The sequence below is a fragment of the Dermacentor albipictus genome, chromosome 4 (assembly GCF_038994185.2).
Source record: "Dermacentor albipictus isolate Rhodes 1998 colony chromosome 4, USDA_Dalb.pri_finalv2, whole genome shotgun sequence".
Classification (NCBI taxonomy): Eukaryota; Metazoa; Arthropoda; class Arachnida; order Ixodida; family Ixodidae; genus Dermacentor; species Dermacentor albipictus.
The window spans coordinates 24668694-24690485 of NC_091824.1; the positions used below are offsets into that span (position 1 = coordinate 24668694).

The 21792-nt window shown below is 44.8% G+C and overlaps 2 protein-coding genes across 2 annotated transcripts in view; one reads left to right on the forward strand and one right to left on the reverse strand.

Moving 5' to 3' along the window:
• Positions 1–13761, forward strand: part of LOC135919227 (cysteine dioxygenase type 1) — a 149385-nt gene extending 135624 nt beyond the window's left edge. Inside the window, exons 4-5 of the mRNA XM_065452930.2 lie at positions 6721–6890; positions 13331–13761. Coding sequence (XP_065309002.1) covers positions 6721–6890; positions 13331–13372 — 212 coding nt within the window. The 3' untranslated portion in view covers positions 13373–13761. The remainder of the gene's footprint in view (positions 1–6720; positions 6891–13330) is intronic.
• The window catches only part of LOC135919226 (FAST kinase domain-containing protein 1, mitochondrial-like), a 73112-nt gene continuing 65002 nt past the window's right edge, over positions 13683–21792 (reverse strand). The window contains exons 9-10 of the mRNA XM_065452929.1: positions 17505–17619; positions 13683–13867 (exon numbers count right to left, since the gene is read on the reverse strand). Coding sequence (XP_065309001.1) covers positions 13778–13867; positions 17505–17619 — 205 coding nt within the window. The 3' untranslated portion in view covers positions 13683–13777. The remainder of the gene's footprint in view (positions 13868–17504; positions 17620–21792) is intronic.

Genomic DNA, 21792 nt, shown 5'->3' on the forward strand with positions numbered 1-21792 from the left:
GATGAAACGCTACAGTCCACAAAATGCTATTTCTAGCGGTTACAATACCCCCAAAAGCTTAACCCTAATCATCCTCAGAAAAGCACACGGTTTGAAAAAAGTACGGGTGTGCATAACATCAAGCCAAAGTAAAACGGCGACATATGACATATGTGCACTACAAACAGTGTAGTGCACAATACGTACAGAAGTGTGTGAACGTTATCTCCACCTGCAGAGGCAACTACCTTCGAGCAAACCTCCAAACATATATGGGAACTATAAGGTCGAGAAAAATGCCTGTGGCTTCAAATGTAGGTTATTCTCGAGCCTCACAAGCCTCTTCGCAGATATAAGAAGTCATTCAAAACTGTCCTAAGATGTTCGCCATCATTGAACGCGTGTATTTAACATTTATTTATTCTTCACACATTCCAGTGAATCCTGTTTCCGGCGATTTATTCTAGAAATTCAGGCACTCGCAAATTGTTTCTCTAGCCTGACCGGGGTGATAAGGCTAGAGAAACTATCTATGATTGCCCACATTTGGATGCAATGATTTCTAAACCGTGACGTGCCTATTCAAGTTTATATGGTCATGCGCATGCACTTAAAAAAATATCACTAAGGCGTTCATTTACAGAGCACGTGCAAATTGGCAAATTGCTTTGAAAAAAAGGTTACGAAAGTAAATAAAAGCCGCTACAATGTTCGCTGCCAATTTCGTTCGTTGAGAAGAAAGCAAACCTTTAACTTATGAATGTTCGGTGTTAGAATCGGTTCTTGCCACTCCTTGCCGATCACACTGAACGCGCATCTTTTTATATAATAATAATAAAACTCTTTTATTATTTCTATAAAACCTAATACATTCATCCGTGACTATCCGTGAATACACATCCGTGACTGACTGTAAACAGGCACTCGCTCTTAATACCGCGGCTTCTGCACAGGCGCTCGTCGTCCTTATTTCGCATGTCAAGAATAAGCTGACAAAAAAAAAAAAACGCCGAGTAGGGCAATGTGGCGTTTCTGATTTCGCAAAGCTGGTTGGAAAGCAGAATCATCGCGCACGACCGCTCATTTGCCTAGTACAGCTTCAAGGCACTAGCTACACGTGTCTTTCTAAGTCGGTACAGGTTACTTTGTTTTCACACCATCCGCGGCATAAAATTTTGAGGGGACTGACGAGCATGCGGTGCAGGGTAGTAGAGGGAGGGTTCTACCCATCGCAGCAATCACGGCAGACGAAGCACCCTGCATGAAGAGCGACGCGGTCGCAAGGCACGCTGACCCAGATACACATACACAGCAGAGTCCCTGTTACTTAAGCGTGGCAAGTTTATTAGAAAACTTAGAGTGTGTTGTCAAACTGCATTTGCCGAGGACAAGAGTTGGGGCAAACGACACATCGCAGCAGGAGCAGACGAAGTGCGGCGCGTGACGAAAGATGCGACTGCAGCGCCGGCAGTTCCAGTGACAGCAGCTGCGGCCACGTCGGCCAGTACAACGTTACGTAGCGATGGGCCAGTAGGCGCGCATAGGGAGATGTGAAACTGCAGTATGTGTAAGAATGTAGGTCTGTACGGCCCTGAAAGTACATAAATGAACTGAAAGTACTGTTCTAGCGGCGGCGGCAGCAAGTGCATGCTGTCAGGCATGACCTCCGAGATAAGGAGGCGCGCGATCTCAGAGGCCATGCCTGACAGCATGCATTTGCTGTCGCCGCATGCATCTTGTCGCTTTTAGTCATGTATCATCGAATATTTCAGATTCGGCGCTCCGCTCGTGTTATCGGCGAGCCATGGATGACAAAAGGAACAGTACCGAGCGAAAGGAATTATTGCATTGCAGAGGCCGTGTTCTTAAAGCAGAAGTTTGATAATCTGAGGGGAGAAAAGAATTTGGTTCAGTTTCATGCGCTGCCAAACCGGAGTGACTCTTTTAACACTTATACACATAACACATATACAACGCTCTAAAAATACCTCGCACGATTTCGGGCCTATCCTGTTACAGTGGTTACCTGGCAGAAAATTAAAAAGTCAGTCCTGGAAAGGTACGGTCTAACTTCAGCTGGATTGTCTTTACGCGAGGAAACGTTATGCGGCGGGCTTCAGATAGTCTGATGAGCACATTCCCGTACGATTATAGAAAATTAAATAGACCAGCTTAAGGTGTAACCTTCTTCGTTGTTAGCCAAAGGGATCCGACCAAGTTCTTTTTTCATTGCTGTTACCCTTCGAAAGCGGTCGTATCCCCCCCCCCCGCCCCCCCCCCCCCCAGGGTAAACCTTGCCACGACGGAGCAGATTTTTTAAATAGAAATCATCATCTGTCTTGCCCGCATTTCCTTTTTTTTTGCGGTACTTCAAGGTCACGCAAGGCGTGCGCTTTATCAGCGTGACATAGCGTTCTTGACAAGAATGTAGCGAGCACCGAGTTTTCAAGAAATGCAAGCAAGGCAGATGACGGTATTGCTTTGTTCGGGGGGACAAGATAGGCCCCCGAAGGGCATGCAAACTTCGAGTGTGTATGTGGTCCTCTGGTGCCCTTCTACCGCATACTTTGTCTTACAGCGAAGCTTTATACCTCTACCATCCAAAGAAATTTTCGTGTCGTTGTAAGCAAAAAACTCCCCACGCGTGGGCCCATCCCGAAGATAGTGCAATGCGCGGTGCTCGGGGCAACACGAGAAAAATGCATGTGCTTTGGCAGCCCGCGGGTAGCAAGAACAAGAAAATTGAAGAGGCTCAATGTGTCGTCACGAATAAAAGTCAAAGTAGGAAAATAAATAAGGTGGTGGTGGTGGTGGTGAAAACTTATTTATTTGCAGTGAAATTGCTGCGGGGAGACTCCAAGAACGCAGCTACCTTTGCTGAGTATACACTCTAAGAACAGTTTACACCCTTTGGCTTGCCCCTTCTGCCACACAAAAATAATCGTCATCTGCCTTGATGCGTTTCCTTTCTTTATCGCTGCGAGCCCGGAACTTTCCAGTGACGAACGGCACGCGCGTTATCAGAAGAGGCACTCCAAAGGGTGTAAATTGTTCTATGCTGATAACGCTCGTGCCGTTCGTTACTGGAAAGTTCCGGGCTCGCAGCGATAAAGAAAGGAAATGCATCAAGGCAGATGACGATTATTTTTGTGTGGCAGAAGGGGCAAGCCAAAGGGTGTAAACTGTTCTTAGAGTGTAGTGTCTTGACATGGATGCTTTGGCGCAGATGAAAAAAATGTTGATGTTCTTTGCTGTGACATGACGGCACAAATGAATGACCACAACGCTTCGTCTCATCGGACCTCGCTGCGTGCTTTGTCAACTTGTCTGAAAGTGTGTTGACTTGGTTTGTCTCGTTGTATGGCGCGATGTACGATTTGAGAAAAGTCAATGCACCTTTGGCGTCAAATTTTTATAAGAACATTAAACCGACAAAGTTCTGGAATTGAAAATGTAAAGCACGGAAATTTCAGTGCACCTTTCGCATCAAAAGTGTATCAGAGCTTTATGCCCATAAAGTTTCGAATTGAAATCCATGCGCTCCGTATATTCCGCTGCCTCCGCGAGATGCCGCGATGAGCTCGCTCGCCATGAGGGACTTTAGCTCGCCATCATTCTATGCTCGCCATAGCTCGGCATCAAAACGCTCTTGAAACTTAGCGGTCGGATGAGGCTCCTTAAAGGGACACTAAAGGTTACTATTAAGTCAACGTGGACTATTGAAATACCATCCCAGAAACCTCGAAACGCTTGTTTCGTGTCAAGGAGAGACTTATTTTAAGAGAAAATGCGTTCTGAAGCGTCCGCGTACCTCTAGCGCAGTTCAAATCGCCCGCCCTCCGAATCGAGGAGTACTGACATCATGGTCTCATAGCTATGCTCATAGTGACGTTGCGCCATCGCTGAGTAGAAAGGCGTGCGCAGACGGCGCTACGGCTTTTCTGCGCGAAACGCAAACGCGCAGCCAGAAACACAGCCAAGACAGAGCCGACAGCAGAGCGAAAGCGGGGTATGGTGGCTGCTCCAAGCATTACGTCCTACGACACACGGAGAGTCCGTTTTCGTTAAATTATAGGCTGCAGCGAGCTCGCAGCGTGGTGGGCGTGGTCTGTGAGAAGTGACGAGCCTTTTCGCACTCGCAACAGGGCATAAAAAAGTGCGAATCGACGCAAAACTCGGCCTAGAAACGTGCATAAGCTGGGACGACACAGATGTCGTTTCCCGCACCGCCACCAGGCGCCGCTACTATACCTCAAACTCCAGCTCAAGACGCCCATAAGCTGGTACTTCATTCTATGACGCAAACTTCGACGCTCGTCGCAATGGACCCTGACACCGACAGATTGGCTCGCGATGGCGGGCTCAACTTCAGCGATTTAAGCACTGACGAGCGCGACCTGCTGCTGAGGGCTCGCGCTGCCGGCGTCGTTGCGTACTACGACGGCGGCCTCGACACCGACTCTGCGGAGCGGGAAAGCAACGAGGGCTTCCCACGACATCACATGGAAGTGGCATTTTCGCTGCTTGTTCCAAATGAAAGTTTCGCGAGCCAGCAGAACCCTCACAACACGACGCGATAACTAAGCTACTGAAACTCCAAAGCGTGCGCGGCGCAGAGTCGAGCGAAAACGAAACCTTTCGAACACCCATATTACTGAAGGGTAACGTCAAAATGTTATTTTTTCTTAGAATCGAATAGACGTAGACAAGTAGCATTTTTTTCCGTCTTATAATCGAATGAAATGATGTTTTCAATACGAGTAGTTGAGTATTAGTAACACAAATTATGAGGAGTCCTTTCGTCATCGGGCTAGTACCGGAATGTCGCTGGGGGGTCTCAAATCGTGTCATGCATTTACCTCAATTTCTCGGTTACTAAAGCTCTGTTCGCGATTATATTGACGCCTTAGACGTTCTAGAACATTGCTCTACCACTTTAACTTGAGTTTCTGGCAACCTTTAGTGTCCCTTTAATTGCGTTATGTGACTCCCGGTGTATGGGCATTGCCGCGAAATCCAGCCCGAGTTCGCAATGTTCGTGCAGAAATGTCTGTCGAGCACAAAACAAAAAGCATTCTAAACAAAATCCATAATGATTTCTGGCGCCGGGGGTTGTTTGCGTCGGCGGTGCTTGACAGCCCGAAAGTGGGGGGGAGGGGGTAGGCGCTGAAGTCCCATAAGCACTGCCCCCCCACCCCCTTCTGGTAACGCCCCTGAGACATGCGTATATGATATCCAGCGTATTCGGCGGATCTCGAAAATTTCCTTACAAAAAATGCTCATTAACTTTCTTTAGAGTTTCTGCCAAACTTCCCATCAACATTATCATCCCATTTACGTCTGCAGTCTAGTAACACTTGTTCAAATGATTTCACAAGAAATGAGGTGTTATTGTTTTGGTAAAGGCCGTTTTGGGAAACTATATACAAATTGAATTTATATTTAATATTTTTGTAAAGGCAGTTTCCACTACGCTTTCTTTAGAAATTAAAGATGCTTTCCTATGTCAGTTTTTTTCTACAATGCAATTGCATATTTCAATGCAGTGTATAGACAAACTATTACTATTTATGTAATGCGTCGAATTTTTCGAGAATTCTGTTCTGGGAGAAAGTGGCCAATATCTCATTGTAGAAAAAATTAATAAGCATTCAGAACGCTAACCTCCTGTAATATGCACCTTCCAGATATTTGTAAAGAAGTTGTGGCCTTATAACGGCAGAAATTTGGCGTCTGCATGAGTAGTGAATTCAATAAATTTAAGGTCCTCGGGTGCCAGCATTAAATGAAAGCTTGCTGGGCAAAGTGATATATTGTAGAGGGAATTGAATACTAATATATTAATTGCATGGAATCGAGTGTTCTGCTTATGTTTTATATAACTCATAAATACCTAGTTTCCGAGTGCCAATCGCACTGACTGAACATTGTGTGGGCGTTTTTTAAATGCTGGTCCGGCGGTTCCCCGTTCAACTGGGAAATAACCCCATTGGTTTCAAGTTCTCTGTCATCCAGTTGATCAGGTGGAATATTCGGAAATACATGAAATACATGAAAAGTTTTTACGAACTTGATTACCTGCTTTTGCCGGCAATACTATAGAATCCCGAGAAATCGCCTGCCCACCCACAGCAAATAGTAAATCCAGTCAGTATAAGGGGTGCGCTAACTTTCCCTGCAGGGCCATAACTAAATAGTTGATGCAAAACGTTGTTTCCAATCCAGAAGTATAGTGAAAATTAAAAGAAATTAAAAGTAATATACGGCAAATAAATTTTGAAAACTTCTTCACATGCATTAATTCTGCCTTCTGAGAAAATTCGTGTCGGTAGAGCTTGTCGGTATTTAGTTTTTTTTTTTCACCGAATATGATTGCAGCTCTACCGCACGCTCGTGGGTTATGTCATGCTGAGCGATACCTTACAGAGACTGCCACCATCATTGGCTGTTCACGCTGGCGTTTTCTAACTGTGACAAGCAAAATGGGAAAGTATACTATTGATACATGGTTTTGAGATAATGTCAGCTCGACATGACTGCGAATACTGAGAAATTGCACTCATAGCAGCTGAAGATGATGGCACCCATCGCGTAAAAATAAGGTCCTTCATATGTCATGCAGGAAAGAAACCAAGTTCCTACAAGTGGTATAATAGTGTCCAGCACATTGCCCCATAGTTCCCCCACAGCATAGTGTCCCCCCCCCCCTTGAAAAAATACACCGATCTCTCCTTGCCGCAGATTCCCTGGGCCTGCACAGGGTTGAGAACCCGAGTCACTGTGAACCGGCCGTGAGCCTGCACCTGTACTGCCCTCCCTTCGATGAGTGCTCCATGTTCGACCAGCGCACGGGTCATCGTTCCAAGAGCAAGGTCACCTTCTGGAGCAAATACGGACAGCGAACACCATTCGTAAGCACCGTCATTTTTCTTTTCTTTTTTTTTGTTCTTTCCCTCTCCTTTTCTTTTTTCTTCGCATAACTGTAGCGCGCGCAAACAACTTTTACTCGAAACTGCTTTGAGAACTCAAGACTTCGGTGAATATCAGGGATGAAGCAGCCAGTATATTGGCCATGGTCAAAACAAAGCGATATTTCGAGATTCGTACGGATCCCTTGTTCACAACGGAAAGAACAAGCGTTTCTATTGTGATCGAGACCTCGAATGTATACGGACCGCGAAACGGCATTTTGTTTCGACTATCGTCAGTGGCTTTACCTGACCAAACGGTGTTCCGTCGAATTTTCCGTTAAACTTCAATGGAATTTGTCAAAACCTTACGTAATGTTGAACGCAGTGTCCAAACATATAATGTACTGCGTCGGTCAGCTAAATTATTTCAGTGCATGAAATAATAAGTCCGTTCTACCAATAAGGAATGAAGTAATGAGCATGAGGTTACTAAAACAACAAAATACATTGATTGCTTACATTGTAAAAATCATTCCATGATGCGAACAATCGCATTATTTCGTAACTATATTTTGCGAATGCCCTACGCATCCGATCACGTTGAAAGAAGTGATGTGAAAAGAAGCGAAACAATATTATAACATTTTGCAGTTGGCTCGGTGCTAGCAATTAAGTCAAATAAGTACTGTAAACAAGTCGCAGTCTTCGCGGTGAGCTTATCTTCAAGAATTTCGTGCAAAAGTGCAAAGTCAGCGCAAGAACGGTTCGGCGAACACAGTATTCGCAGGGCCAGTGTTACTGGTAGCGCGTTGCCCTGGCCGTGGATCATGCAATGTGTTGTGGCGCCGAAACGTTTCGGAACTTCTGCATTACACGGAGTATCAAATATACTCGCGATCCCGAAAAAAAGAAGAAAAAAAAACAGTAAAATGTTGGGCAAACAGCGTAGGATCTCATTCACGTCGATTAACCAGCGAGCGACTAAACTGAAGCAGCCGCTTTTCGACCAAAGTGACCACTTCCGGCCACAAATGTGTGACCGGTCACTCTGCGACCAACTTGTCGCACCCGCCGTGGTTGCTGCATTGCGCTACAAAGTACAAGGCTGCGGGATCAAATCCCGGCAGCGGCGGTCGTGTTTTTCGATGGGGCTGAAATGCAAGAGCATTGGGTACACGTTACAGAACCCTAGGCGGTTAGAATCCAGAGTCCGCCACTACGATGTGCCTCATAATCTGATCATGGTTTTGGTATGTAAAACCTCAGATTTTTTTTTTTTTTAAGGTGAAAGTTTTTATGGCTCATGGCGAAGTTCGTGTCGGCAGACCACACCGCTGGAGTGTCCGCCAAAGTGTCATCACGCGATTTGAAAACAGATTAAAGACAGATTAAAGAATGAAAAATTATTCATAGTGACAGTTAGTGAATGATAACATTATGATAGAGATTGGTAGAGGTTAATAATGACTAGTAATGACTGCCAATGACTACTAATGACTGCGAAATGGCCAATATGTCTAACTGCTTGTAATGACCACAATTGATTTCAAATGACCAAAAAGGCTTACTAGTTAGCAGTAATGACTAATGACTGAAATGACTTGTAATGAGTAGTAATGACTATGAAATGACCAATAAGTCTGACGACAAATTGTAACGACTACAATTGATTAGAAATGACAAAATGCTTAGTAATGGCCAGTAATGACTAAAAATTACAGGGTCTCTTAAGATCTCTCTGAAGAGGTGAACGGCAAACGCCTGCTCTTCCTCCTCTTATTCGCCTTTTTGTCTTTGCCTCTTCTCCTTCTCTTCTTTTTTTTAGTCATTACTGCTCACTACTAAGCATTTTTAGTCATTTGTAATCAATTGTGGTCATTACAAGCCGTCGTTAGACATGTTGGTCATATCATAGTCATTTCAGTCATTACTAGTCATTACTGGTCATTAGTATTTTTAGTCATTTCTGATCAATTGTAGTGGTTACAAGATCGTTAGACATATTGGTCATTTCGCAGTCATTACTAGTCATTACAAGTCATTTTGGTCATCTATTTATTTACACATACTGCAGCCTCAGTGAGGCTATTGCAGGAGTGGGATGAACAACAAACATTCAACATTTATAAACAAGCTTGCGTGAATTGTTTCAGTGGTAGTGAACGGGTGTTGCCTGGTAATGAATTCCAGACTCGAATTGTTGATAAAAAAAAACTGTGTTTAAAGGAATAAGTGTGGGCAAAAATGGCTGAGATAGAGCAGTGTGACTCCTCGTACGTGAGGGTTTGGAAAAAGTCAGGAGAGGGGAGGCGAAGAGAATTGATTAACGTGTGAAGGAATTTTAGGCATTGAAGTTTGCGATGCTTTGCAAGAGGAGTGAGACCAAGTAGGGGAAGAGAGTTAGACGGAGAAAATTCCTTGTCATATCTACTACAAATCCACCAGCTTACAACATGTTAAATTTATGTTCTTCGCGCTGCAGCAGATGATACAAAAAATCAATGTCCCCGCCACCCCCTAGAAGACTTGCTGTGTGCAGAATCATTCAACTTAATTGTCGGTGTTTTCAAACATCTTGCAACTTTACCAGGAGCTGGTCATCACCCGTGACCCAGTCTTGCCATGTCGGCAAGATAGGCGGCATTCGCTTCTGGGGATTATCTCTGTATTCCACGCCTTCTGTCGTCTTCTGCATCCGATGATAATCCGAAATTTATCTACCCTTGCACCCTTGAGATCGCACGATGCGAAGTAGCTACGCCACCGCAAAGGAAAGTAAACAGATTCCCGTATTTTGCGCCTATAAAGTCCGTATATCACCTGTGAGGCAGTGGCTATACTAGATCACAGCAAAGAAACTTGAGATAGCCAGGCAGATCATAAATTTGCACCTCAAACAAAACAGGTGAAGTGGCCAGCTTGCTTCTGCCAAAATGTGTGCTACCCAAGAGCACCAGTGATTCAAATTTGTGTTGGCCAATAGGAGGACTCTCTGTGCACCATTTGACTGCAGTAAGGAATCGTGACGTTCTACCATTTCGCGGTTGCTTTTGTTGCCTTTATTTTTACATGGAGAAACGCAGCGCTACGGCTTTCAGAATATCCGATCTCTAGTGTTTACAGCGATCTACATATATGCATTGGGTGTTTCAGTGAACACTTTCAAATTTTTTAAAAGATAGCCTCTGGCAGATAGCACAAATCTAGTTCATGAGCTGGTCTACTCAAAGAGGCAGACACTACTCACACAAAAAATGGAAATACATAGTCGACTAATTAACAAATTCGCTAATTAAGTTAACAAATTACCTCGTGGCCCATATTCCAATTTACATATTCTAGCCGTGGAGTTCGCACGGCATGCATTGGCGTTCCATTTACTTTTGTGCCTGAATGCATAAAACGAAGTTTTGTTAGGAAAACAACCGGAACGCCAATGCATTTCTCTGCAAAGTTTGGGAAGTAATATCTCAAAACAGGTCGCATCCTGAGAATTCGTTTCATGGTGGATCCGCCTTGCGAACTCCATGGCTAGAATTTGTTCAGTGGAATATGGGCCACGAGGTAAATAATTTAGAAGTTAATCAGCGATGTTTGTTAATTAGTTGATTATTCATTTCAGTTTTTTTGTGCAAGTAATGTCCGCCTCTTTGAGCAGACCAGCTCATGAACTAGAATTGTGATATCTGCCGCTGGCAACATTCAAAAATTTTTGAAAGCGTTCGCTGATACACCTTGTATGTGGCGGCACTGCTTCGGCGGAAAGCCGCTTGCGCATCGCACGTTGAGCGGTGCAATAGCACCTCCCGAAGCACAATTTCTTTACAAATTTCAAAGACAACACACACACACATGCACACAAAAATAAAATTTTTTAAAATTCTGCCATGTAGTTCTCCCAAATTTTTCACTATGAAATAAAGACGGGTCCTAGAACTTCGGAAAAAGAAATTTTGAGCAAGTCGGGCACTTCATTGCTGTGTCCCTCCTTAATTAACCGATTTTTTAATGTTTTTGGGTGATACAAATTTCGGGTGATATGAATTTCGGTGCCGTCCTGAAAGGTTCGTGTCATTGAAATTCTATTGTATAACTGTTTGATCGCACATGATTGGTGATGATTTTGGAGGCCGGGAATAACATTCAAGTTACCTATTTTATCACTAATGAACTTTTTCCATTGACTTATCACACCTATAGCTAGCGAAAGCGTCTGACATTGTACAGCTGCGCCACCTTGTAGACTTACGAGATGTTTGAAAAAATGGGTAGGCGCCGTCGATATATTCAAGGCCCTATAGCGCCGTCACCTAAGCTCCATCTACATTTGCCGTCCCTGCTTTTGTTTGTTTGTGTATTGATACTGTTAACCCCTGAAGGATCATTGCAGGAATGCAGATGGTCAATATTTGCAGTGCAATGAAGAATCACACGTGCAACAATGAAAATAATGATAATAATACAAGTAAAGGCACTGCTTGGATGTTAGGATGGCGCTTTCATTTGTATTGTTCTTTAGGGGAGTGCTGAAACCACAATTTGATTATAAGAATGCAGTAGTGGGTGACTGGAATAATTTGGCTACTTGTTTCTTTTTTTTTTTTAACGTGTACCCAATGCAGGTTCTTGCATTTCGCCCCCATCGAAATATGGCCAAACAAGAGACAGTAGGCCTAGCTCGCTGACCGCCACAATCACGGCCTATGGCGTTTGCGATCTGGCCGCAGCTCGGTTTAGTGCACTTAGTTTTGACAGCGCGATTAACATGGCCTAAATTGGTTTTCTAGGTGTCGTCGGTGCGAATAGTATAAACGAGACGTACTACTTGCAAGTCAGCCACGCCACCTCGCTGAAACGGTCTGTGTTTGCTTTCCGAGACTAAATGCCCCCGCATCACTGCTCACGATTACTCCAATAGTAGTATGGGCGCTTCATTACGGAACACGCGCACATTCGGCATAATTTTGTTGTAATAGGTACTATTTCATGTGAAAAATGCACCGAAGATTACAATATTCCCCAATAAGAAATTCCAGCGCAGCTGTATACGTGTTTTTTACTTCGCGATATATTGGCTGGCGCGGACAATCTGTATCGTGCGGCACGTTGCAAACAGAGCGAAGTGTGGTGCGACTTCCTCGCTAATTGCGACGCGTGGGTGTGACTCACAACACCTGCCGCAGACAGACCTCCGTTCATGCAGCGCTTTGTTTCTATACAGACGCCGCGCGCTACTCTGGTGCCATCTCATAGCCATAATCGCCGCAAAGCCGTTGTACGCGGCACTACGGTTTTCATCTCCGGCTTTCACTATACCCTCCTCTTCCGCATTCCTTCTCGCGCTCTCTTTGCTATCGCTGTCTTTCATCCGCATTCGTTCTTTCATTAATTGGCATCTAAAATATACAGACAATTGCTTTGACGGTCGCTAAATTCATACGTGTAGTCAGCACAACCACAACACCACGGAAGACGTCCTCCCAAGTAGTGCTTCATCCTTCGCCAAAAATGGCACCTGCAGACCTGTGATATTGTTCCAAGCTGCTGTTTTACGGAAAAGGAATGAAAAGGTTGCTGTTGAACAAGCATGGAGCAGTACAATAAATGTGCACAAATTCTAATTAAGAAAACGACTGCATTTACGAATACTAGTGAGTGCACCGTGTGTTAGTGTATGTTAGTAAGTAAGTGGTCCTGATCCCTTTTGGCTCAGGGCAGGTGTTTGTCAACGCCACAGGAGATGTTGAAAGTACGAAAAGGAAAGAAAGTAAGGGGTAGAAAGTAAGGAGTTGTTACAAGAGAGATCAAGAGATGGCGCCACCATCCCCTGCTACATGCTGTCCGAGGGCTCCTTCTGACCCCTTTGTTAGCACTGTCTCTGCAACCCTCCTTCCTTGTATCTCGAAATACCTTGCAGATGCATCCAGTTTTGTTTTCGGAGTGAATACAGAACACATATTCTGCCGCTGCTATCACAACAGTTAATCTCAATGCACAGCTGCAGTCGTGGTAGATGCTGCCATTGCAGCACTTGCCGCTAGCAGACAACAGGGTGTGGAAGTAAACCTTTAAGATGTGTTCGCTCGACTGATTGGTCGAAGAAGCCCATGGCTTAGACAGCACTGCGTGGAACTACTGGAACAGAGTATAGCTACTGTGTCTGTTTTGTTCTGCATGTTGCTCCTGAACGTTACACCTATAATTTGCTCTTAAATGAAGCTACCACACCAATAAGTCTAAAAGAACATACATTAAAGTGTGACTATAGAATTTCGCAAGTGATTCACAATCGTGAACCCTCCAGCTGCCTATAGTAAGAGCATAGTTCTTGTTGCAACATCCACTATGGGCACAAACGTCGAATTGACCAAATTTGTATTAGTTCAGCACAGGAGCAAATGCGTGCACTGAAGTCATTCCTTTCTTTTCATTTTGTGCAGGTGATCACTCCATCGCAACCGGAACAGTATGAAAACAACTGAAGTTTGCTCAAGGCTGGTCCGAGGCATTTTGAGAGAGCAAGCGCATCTCGTGCATTTCCAAGTTGCTGCCGGCTGAAGTGCTCGCGCTCTGCAGTATGCTCTTTTTTTTTTTTCTCAATAAAAACGGAGGGGGATTTTGATTTATTAGGTGCCATCATGTTATGCACATGTGGGATGTGCAGAGGTCCTTTTTCTTCTTCTTTTTTATGTATGTCCAGCAGATAGAATTGTGGCAACCTTTCAAGTGCCTCTGCAGCATGTATGGTGGTATAAATGCTAGTAGAACACAATGACTACATGGACAAGTACATGTTAGTCATGCTATGTTTATATACTTCACTATTCGATGTTTACAAAAATAAATTACGCAATAAATTTCTATTCACAGAGCTCTGGGGCTTTTCACTAGCTGATGCCAAAGATCTTGCCACGGAGGTAGTCTTGCTTGGCACTTGGCTCAGCCAACTTCATCGAATTCCACTCGTAGAATGGCACCTGCCAACAGCAAATAGTGTTCACTGTGTAAGCAAGCAGTGGCACAAAAATATACCACATGATCACCCTTCCCAGCAAAAGAAAGCAAACGTTCAGCAATCTGAGGTTTTTAAGAGAAATGAACTGAAATGCATGAGATTGTTTTAATGGAAGAAAACTATTGCCAGAACAGCTAAATTTGCAACTGGCAGGAGGATACTCCAATGAAATATGATTGCACGCGTGACATCACGAGCAACAATGCAAGCTGCAATCTAACCAACTTGAGAAACAATATGGTGGCCTGCTAAACAGGGCAGCAAATGGCAGCTGAAATTTTTGCAGTTGATCATGCTTAAACACAGAACAAACTACAGATACAGCTGAAGTTCAACCGACAGGTGGCTCATGGAACTTTTTTAAAGAGGACCCATATGCGACATAAGATCATATCGGTTTATGTGGGGATATAGAGCTTTTTATGCAGACTACCACATGATCTTATTATGGATAGAGGGCTTTCCATTTCTCCAATAAATATTCTGTCACTGTGTTTCTAAAGAACTGCACACTTTATGAATTATTTAATGTTTACTTGCTATGACATTTAAATCACTCGGTACCTTCGGCAGAACAAGTGGATTAAACAAGGTGTCCAGCCAGCAAAATCGAATTCCTATTACCTCAAAACTCCCACACTTCACAGCTGAACCCGGTTAAAGGAACAGGCTTAAGCCTTAAAAACAGTTGGACATATTACGTAATTCGATATACCCAAACTCGCCTATTACTAACTCGGGCAAACTGAGACGTAATTTACAGATGGGTTTGTCTTCAGTGAGAAAGAAAGGACAAACAAACTGGAAATTCATTCACTGAAAACAAAACTATGCTTAGTAGGCACTAATTTTACCTACCATAAAAACCGGACTATAGGTCGGACAGGAATATAGGTCGATCCCCCAACTAACGAAGTCTAAAAATGAAAAAAATCTTTTTCAATGGCAAAAGTACAGAAAGACACCCTTACCTTGAAACAAATGTGACATGTGCACAAAAGTGACAGTATTTATTTAATGTTGAATTCCAATGGCGGAGTCGGAGCAGCCAACTTACTCCGCGAGCGAGCACTCGACTCTGGCGTAAAGCAACGCCTCCAAATCCGCGAGTGGAACACAACCTGCGCTGCCAGAGCAAGGCGGAAGCGGAACTTCTATCGCCAAGTTACCCAGGATACCTTGCGTGCGGTCATTTCCTTCCGCTGTTTGCTCCCAGCACCGCCGCACTGGTCACTTGTCTCTTCAGCGCCGTTCACCTGTAGTTTCTTTAAAAGTGCAGAATGGATATCTCGCCAAGTGTGCAGCAGCTTGTGCTTCCCCGCGAGTCGTGACCGGTGGCACCTCCCAGCAGACAAATGTGGTAAAGGAAATACGTCACGCAGAGTTCCGGTCCACTCCGCCGATTTTGGCGGAGCATCTTTTTCTGCTCCACGGAGTGACTCCCGCTCTGAATGCACTCAGACTCTCTCATTGGAACACCTTACTCTCGCCCTCACTCTGTCATTGGAACAAACTTGTTCCGAAATGAGCAGAAAAACTTGCTCCGACTCTGCCATTGGAATTCAACATAAATGCTGCTCGCATGTGCATCCAGCCAATTTTTAACAGTATCGCGCGACCATCGACCCGTGTGCTTGTCAGCACCTTATTAACGGCGCTGAGCGGCGAAACAAACGAGATACACGCATGTGTACACGTTCGCTTACTTTTGCTATTTCGCCGCTCTGTGCCGTGATGATAAGGTGCCGACAAACACGCGGGTCGATGATCGCGCAATACTGTTAAAAATTGGCCGGGTGTACAGTACACAGAAGGGCACGAAATGCGCAAGCGCTACTCCGAATCAGAGCAATGCCTTTGATCAGAGTCGTCCGAACTAGTCGGAAGACGAGTGCTTCTCGCTGCCCAGTCCAGAGGCGCGCGTGATCTCTACCGCTTTCAAACGGATGCATTCGGCAGTCACAGGTAGCGATCTTACATGCAGCTCCCAAACAAACTCCGCAACCTTGTCTTCCAGTTCTGCGGTCCGCACACGAAATGATGTTTTCTGTTGGTTTGCTGCTTCTGCCTCCGCCAGTACCGAATGCTCTTTTCGGATACTCCAAATTCGCGCTCTGCCGCGAGGTTGCCGCGGGCTTTCGCACACCCAGTCGCCTTTTTCTTGAAGGCAACGGTGAATTGCCATTGGCTTCTGCTCATTTTGAAACAAAATGTGAAAAAGCAGCCTTTAACCAATATAACTTTGTAACAATGTAAACGCAAATTGGCGGTGCCACAATGTCGCCATGCCGCGCTGCTGCTGATGGCGATGGCGAAGGCGGCTCTTTACTTCATCCACCCATTGTTGCAAGACTTCCGTATTTTTTCCCCCCGGTATATAAGATGAGGGTCGACTTTTCGCAATGGCTTTTTGAAAAAAAGTTCAACTTATATTCCCGTTTTTACGGTATGCCTTAAAGTGTTTCTAAGTGTCGCTGACCTGCGCAAGTTTGTGTAAACATGCTTTGGTCCACTACCCTTAGTGTCGGCACAGTACCAACGCAGCACATTTACCGCAGGAAGAAGTGTGTCGAGAAGTGTCAGGTGAGGTGGCTCTGAGCATTCAAGGGCTTGATAGTGATGGCAGCGGATGGCCCAGTTTCGATACATGAGATGTCCGATTTCTTATGAGAGAGTTAAGTGAGTGTCAGTAAGTTTCATGTCTTTTGTACTGTGGCAGCCCTGCTACCACCAGCTCGGGGTGCATGTGAGGACGCACGAAGTGAAGGAAGCCAACTCTGGTATGGCGCAACTGCAAAGCAGACACTGCTTCTCCATTCCTCCTCGGATGCCATGCCATGCGCTGCCTCAGAAGCGCTCAATAAACCGGCAATGGTCCAAGTGGTCTCGCACTCTCCGCAATACTATAAAGAATAATTCACTTTATCAAAGTTCGTTGTATTCAGGTTCGACTTGATTCCTCCCATGAAAGCTACAAATCATGGAGGGGATAGTCAATACTGCATGATTTTAACGCTGGCATACTACTAGTATGTCACTTTTGTACATTTTCTGACCTATCAAGCCTGCTTTCACAGCAGTCCACTTTAGCTGATGCAAAAGCATAATTTTTACTAACAAAATTTAACTTAATTTTGCTGTGATACAAGAGGTGCTTAGGAGTCTGGTGGCAAGAAAAACAAAGTGGTGCATTTGGACTATTGGCGCAAGCTAGTGTCCATCTTGGTCTCTTGAGGGCAAGCTTTTGGATATGCGCCGTAGTGGATTTGTTAGACATTTAAGCTTGCTGATTTCTGTTACATCAAGGTGAAGATGAACTTCCAATATAACTTTTCATAGGGAGTGCAGTTTTGCAGGCAGAGCTTGTATTGAATTCTCAGGCTGTAGTTGAGTGTTTCACCGCAGCCACCTGTCTTCTGATGGTTGGAGCACCAGGCATACGCCCCACTGCAGCAGTACTAATTTCATCGTCGACGCAAGTATGGCACTGAGGCAAGTGCTGACAGTCTGAAGAGTTCTGCTTCTGAAGCACTGAACAAGGCAATGATAGCTTTAGTGCGATGCAAGGTCTGTAACTGAAAAGTGAGAACTGCACTTACCAGAACCAGCTGATAACCGAGGATCTCGAGGTGCCTTATTTTAAGTTGCTGGTGGCCCGTAATCTGAGGGTAGTTCTCACAGAAGCTCTTCTCTCCCAGCACGAGGACAGCGATCCTGCATTAGTAGTGTGTACACAATTAATAGCACATTGATGACTCCAGACATTGCATCACTAAAAAGGATATGTAACAAAATATTAGAATTGAATGAATACTAATTCTTGTTTACGGTTATATAAACATGTATGGCATACAAACATTACATATATTGAAAATGAATGGAATGTGGTAGGACCTCGTTAATGCAAAGTCTGTTAAACCACGATAAACTTTCTAATAAAGCATATCTACAAGTTGCCTGAAATGAAGAAAAAAACTGATAAAGATACTCGACTGACAATGATGCTACTCATCTCAAGAATTGCTGTGGGTGATGATAAAGTCCAGTGACCACTTCTGTGAAGGAGTGACGCTGCTATCTACTTTCTTGTCGAGGTAAGTGTTGAGTAGAGAAACGTTCCAGAATACGGGGGTACGATCATCCATGCCTGAAGCCTTTGCGGGCCACGACTCAAGCATGTGCCATGGAGGTAAATGACGCTGATTTGATATCATAGGTCTACTTCCGTTAATTCGACCCTGACCGGTTCGAAGACATTGATCAAATTATCCAACGGGTCAAAGTAAACAAGATAGAAAGAAATATACGCCTAAATACACCGCTGACTCATTTAGCAGTATTTGCCTGATTCTAACGCGCACCCGTTTATTTAGCAAGAAAAAATAGGCAAGTGTCTAATATGTGCTGAGATACCCGCCGTGGTTGCTCAGTGGCTATGGTGTTAGGCTGCTGAGCACGAGGTCGCGGGATCGAATCCCGGCCACGGCGGCCGCATTTCGATGGCGGCGAAATGCGAAAACACCCGTGTACTTAGATTTAGGTGCACGTTAAAGAACCCCAGGTGGTCGAAATTTCCGGAGCCCTCCAGTACGGCGTGCCTCATAATCAGGAAGTGGTTTTGGCACGTAAAACCCCATAATTTAATGTGCTGAGATGTGAAGGCATGGTTCATAAAGTCAGCTTTGCCGCATCACAGGCGTGTTAAGCGGCAAAGCAAAAGTACGCCGCGAACGCGGTTTGGAGGGGTCAGGCACATGCGTGCTGACTGGTCAAGTTCGAATTATTCGGCGAAGGCAAATTTTAGGATCGAAATGACAACGTCTGGGCCCGTCAAATGCATGGGCGCTGGCTGGGACCTTCGGTCACAATCGAATTAATGGAAGTCTGCTCTATATACATTGTATGTGATATGACATGAGCTGGGGTCCTGCCGCTGGGATAAATTGCGGTAAAAGTGGCGTAAACGCACGCATTCACAGCACCCACCGTGTGCCCTGTCAGGAAATGAAAAACGTGGGCCAGCCACATGGTGCCGTAGCTGTTTTTTCCTCAATTACATTTGCAGCTCCTGCCTACTTTAGCAGTGTATGTGGCTGACGTTGCTATTATAATTTCAAAACTCTCGAGTTACCTTGCATACCCTTCAGAATGATGTAATTTCTTCACCTTCGAGTCTATGCGAATAGTTATTCTGTACATAGTGCCCCCCCCCCCCACCAGGTTTAGGCATTGCAAGCAAAAACATGCAGCATGCACATCACGCAGTGCCAAACGTGCCTGCAAAATATTAGGCATACACACACCAAGTATAAGAACGGCTGAAAATTCCAAACAAAAGCCCATGCACTCTTCTTCTCCGTGTCTGTAGCTGCAAGATTTTTTGCCAAGTCTCAATATAGTGGGGGTGGTATTTTCGGTAGATTACTTTTGCTAGATATTGTGCGACTCGGCACCCAGCACGTTGGGCAGCGCGGGCAACAGCCATTTTGCAATCATGCATATTTAAGATGTATCAACAAGAGGCCACAACGCTGGTGGAAGGCATGGGACTTCAAGGGGCAGAATTTTTCATAGGTAGATGCAGATTAATGATGGGCACATGAGGAATCTATTCAAGGAACATGTTGTGGAACAAGAGGCCACAAAGAAATGCTTGGACATGAAGGAAAGGTCTCTACAATTGCAACTTAAGCAGGCCAAAGCAGAGAACCAACAGCGGGCAATCGAAAACCTCAAAGAAGTCAAAGTCGGCCGAACTTTGTAAATCCACACAATTTGATACTCGCGTTCAGTGAGAGTTGCGATGACCTGGATGCGTAATTAAAGGGGTTCGAGCCCCTGGTTACAAGTGACTTGAGGAAACGTAGGCCAATGGCTTAGTCCCATCCCGAGTGGAGAAGCCTCGAAGGCCTTCAATTGCGTGTCACCAGAAGAGAGTCCATGAACTACAGTAAGAGGGGGGAAAACCAGCCATGCTCTAGAGGTTTCGTTTCAGTGCCAAAGGCTGTTGTGAAGAGTTAAAAAAAAAAGAAAAACAAGCCACAAGTCAGTGAACCAGGTAACAGTACGCTATGAGACTGCTGCAATATTTTTTTTACCCATGGCTGGAAATGTACAATAAAAGGAAAAGACTTTGCACCCATGCACAACTCCATAATGGCTGAGCAGTTTTTCAATAACTGGTCACAATCAGCCGGCACTTTTCCTACAGGGGAAGAGCTGCATGACACTTGAAGATATGGCAGAGACTGCATATCTCTTCTTAGAGGGGCAACAGCAATGAAACTTGACGTTTTTCCAAAAGTCATAAAGCATCAGTTACAAAAACGAAGATGGGAATACACCCACCAAGTGTGAACGCAGACGTTTTGTTTGTGATTCACCTGGACACAGAGCATTTGATTGCCGGATGAGATCCTAGCAACTCTTATACAGTTAACCTTCGTTAACTTGGAACTTTGATATCTCAAAACATCAGTAAAGTCGAATTTTTTTCCTGGCTTGCTGTCAGCTCCATGTATTTTACACCTCTTATATCGAAATACTTTGGCGCCATACTCCGTATATCTGAAGATCTCGGCTGCTATCTCATCGATAATGTGGGCAAGGTGTCGTTCTGACCCCAGACAAAGCGCGGTAAGCACGAAAAGCGGCATGTGACCTCTGCAACATGCATACTCACATGTGTGTGGAGCGTAGTCTGCTTGATTGTTTGCCATGCTCCGTGTTTCTGTGTTTGAAAATCCGCACGCTACACGCTCCGCATACGAATACCGTGAGCTATGCTGGCTGTGCTGAATTTGTGGTATGTTCTTGCATTTTTCTCAGTAACGCGTCCGAGGCTGCGATTCTGTAGCGATGCCTTTTCCAATGCTGCTTCTGAATGCACATCATCAATAGCCAAAGTGACACTCCACACACATGATCAATGGGATAAGATAGCCGAGAACATTGGATGAAGGAGTGGCATATAATCGAGCAGAAGGCATGGCTAGAAAATCGTGGCGCTGTGGTGGCATTTACAGTTGATTGAGATCCGAGCACTTTGGCAATATTTCGCCTAACTAGGCTTTGCACACGTTGTTGCCTACATGCAACAGCGTTCGCGTGGCTCTGTGCAAGGATCGCTGTTGCTTGTATATGCCCGACGTGCTGGGTGCTGAGCTGCACAATATCTCGCAAAACTGATCTACCAAAAATACTATTCCCAGTACATTCAGATATTGCAGGAAATTTTGCAGCCACAGGCACTGATTTTGAAAGGCTCTATGTGGTCTATGCGTGGCCAGGGGCCTATATTTTTGTGAATTCACTTATCTCGAAACTCTGTTTATTTCAAAAATTTTTCCAGTCTTTATAACTTTCTAGATAACAGGGTTTTACTGCATTTTTCCCTGCGTTGTTGTAAAGCATGCAGGGCACAACATGAAGGCATTTCCAAAGAAGACTAGTCGGTTCTAACAAGACGACCTCCTCTATCGTGCCACCTGAAGATAAGCCAGACATATGAATCTGCCAATGACTCAAAACAAGAGAACAACATTGGAAATGCTCTAAGAACATGCACCGCAATGTCTGCTTACTGGTTGCTGATGTTACATGGAGGAGCGTCCTTTCGCACTGTCTCTGTCTATGGGGACACCGGAAGAAACATGCTGGTTGTGCACCATTCACTGTTTTTAAATGTAGCCTTTACAGCCATCATTTTGTCGCCTGATTACAGAAGTAGAGACTCACTTGCCCTATTTCTCTGGAAAAGTGATGGTCGCATATATGACTTCACCTCCCTGCAATGTTAGGCAACAGCTGCACTTCAAACTTATGGCTCCGGCCAGTCGCCCATTGCTCCTCAGTGCAATACGTGGATCATGGCCACTTAGTGGCCTT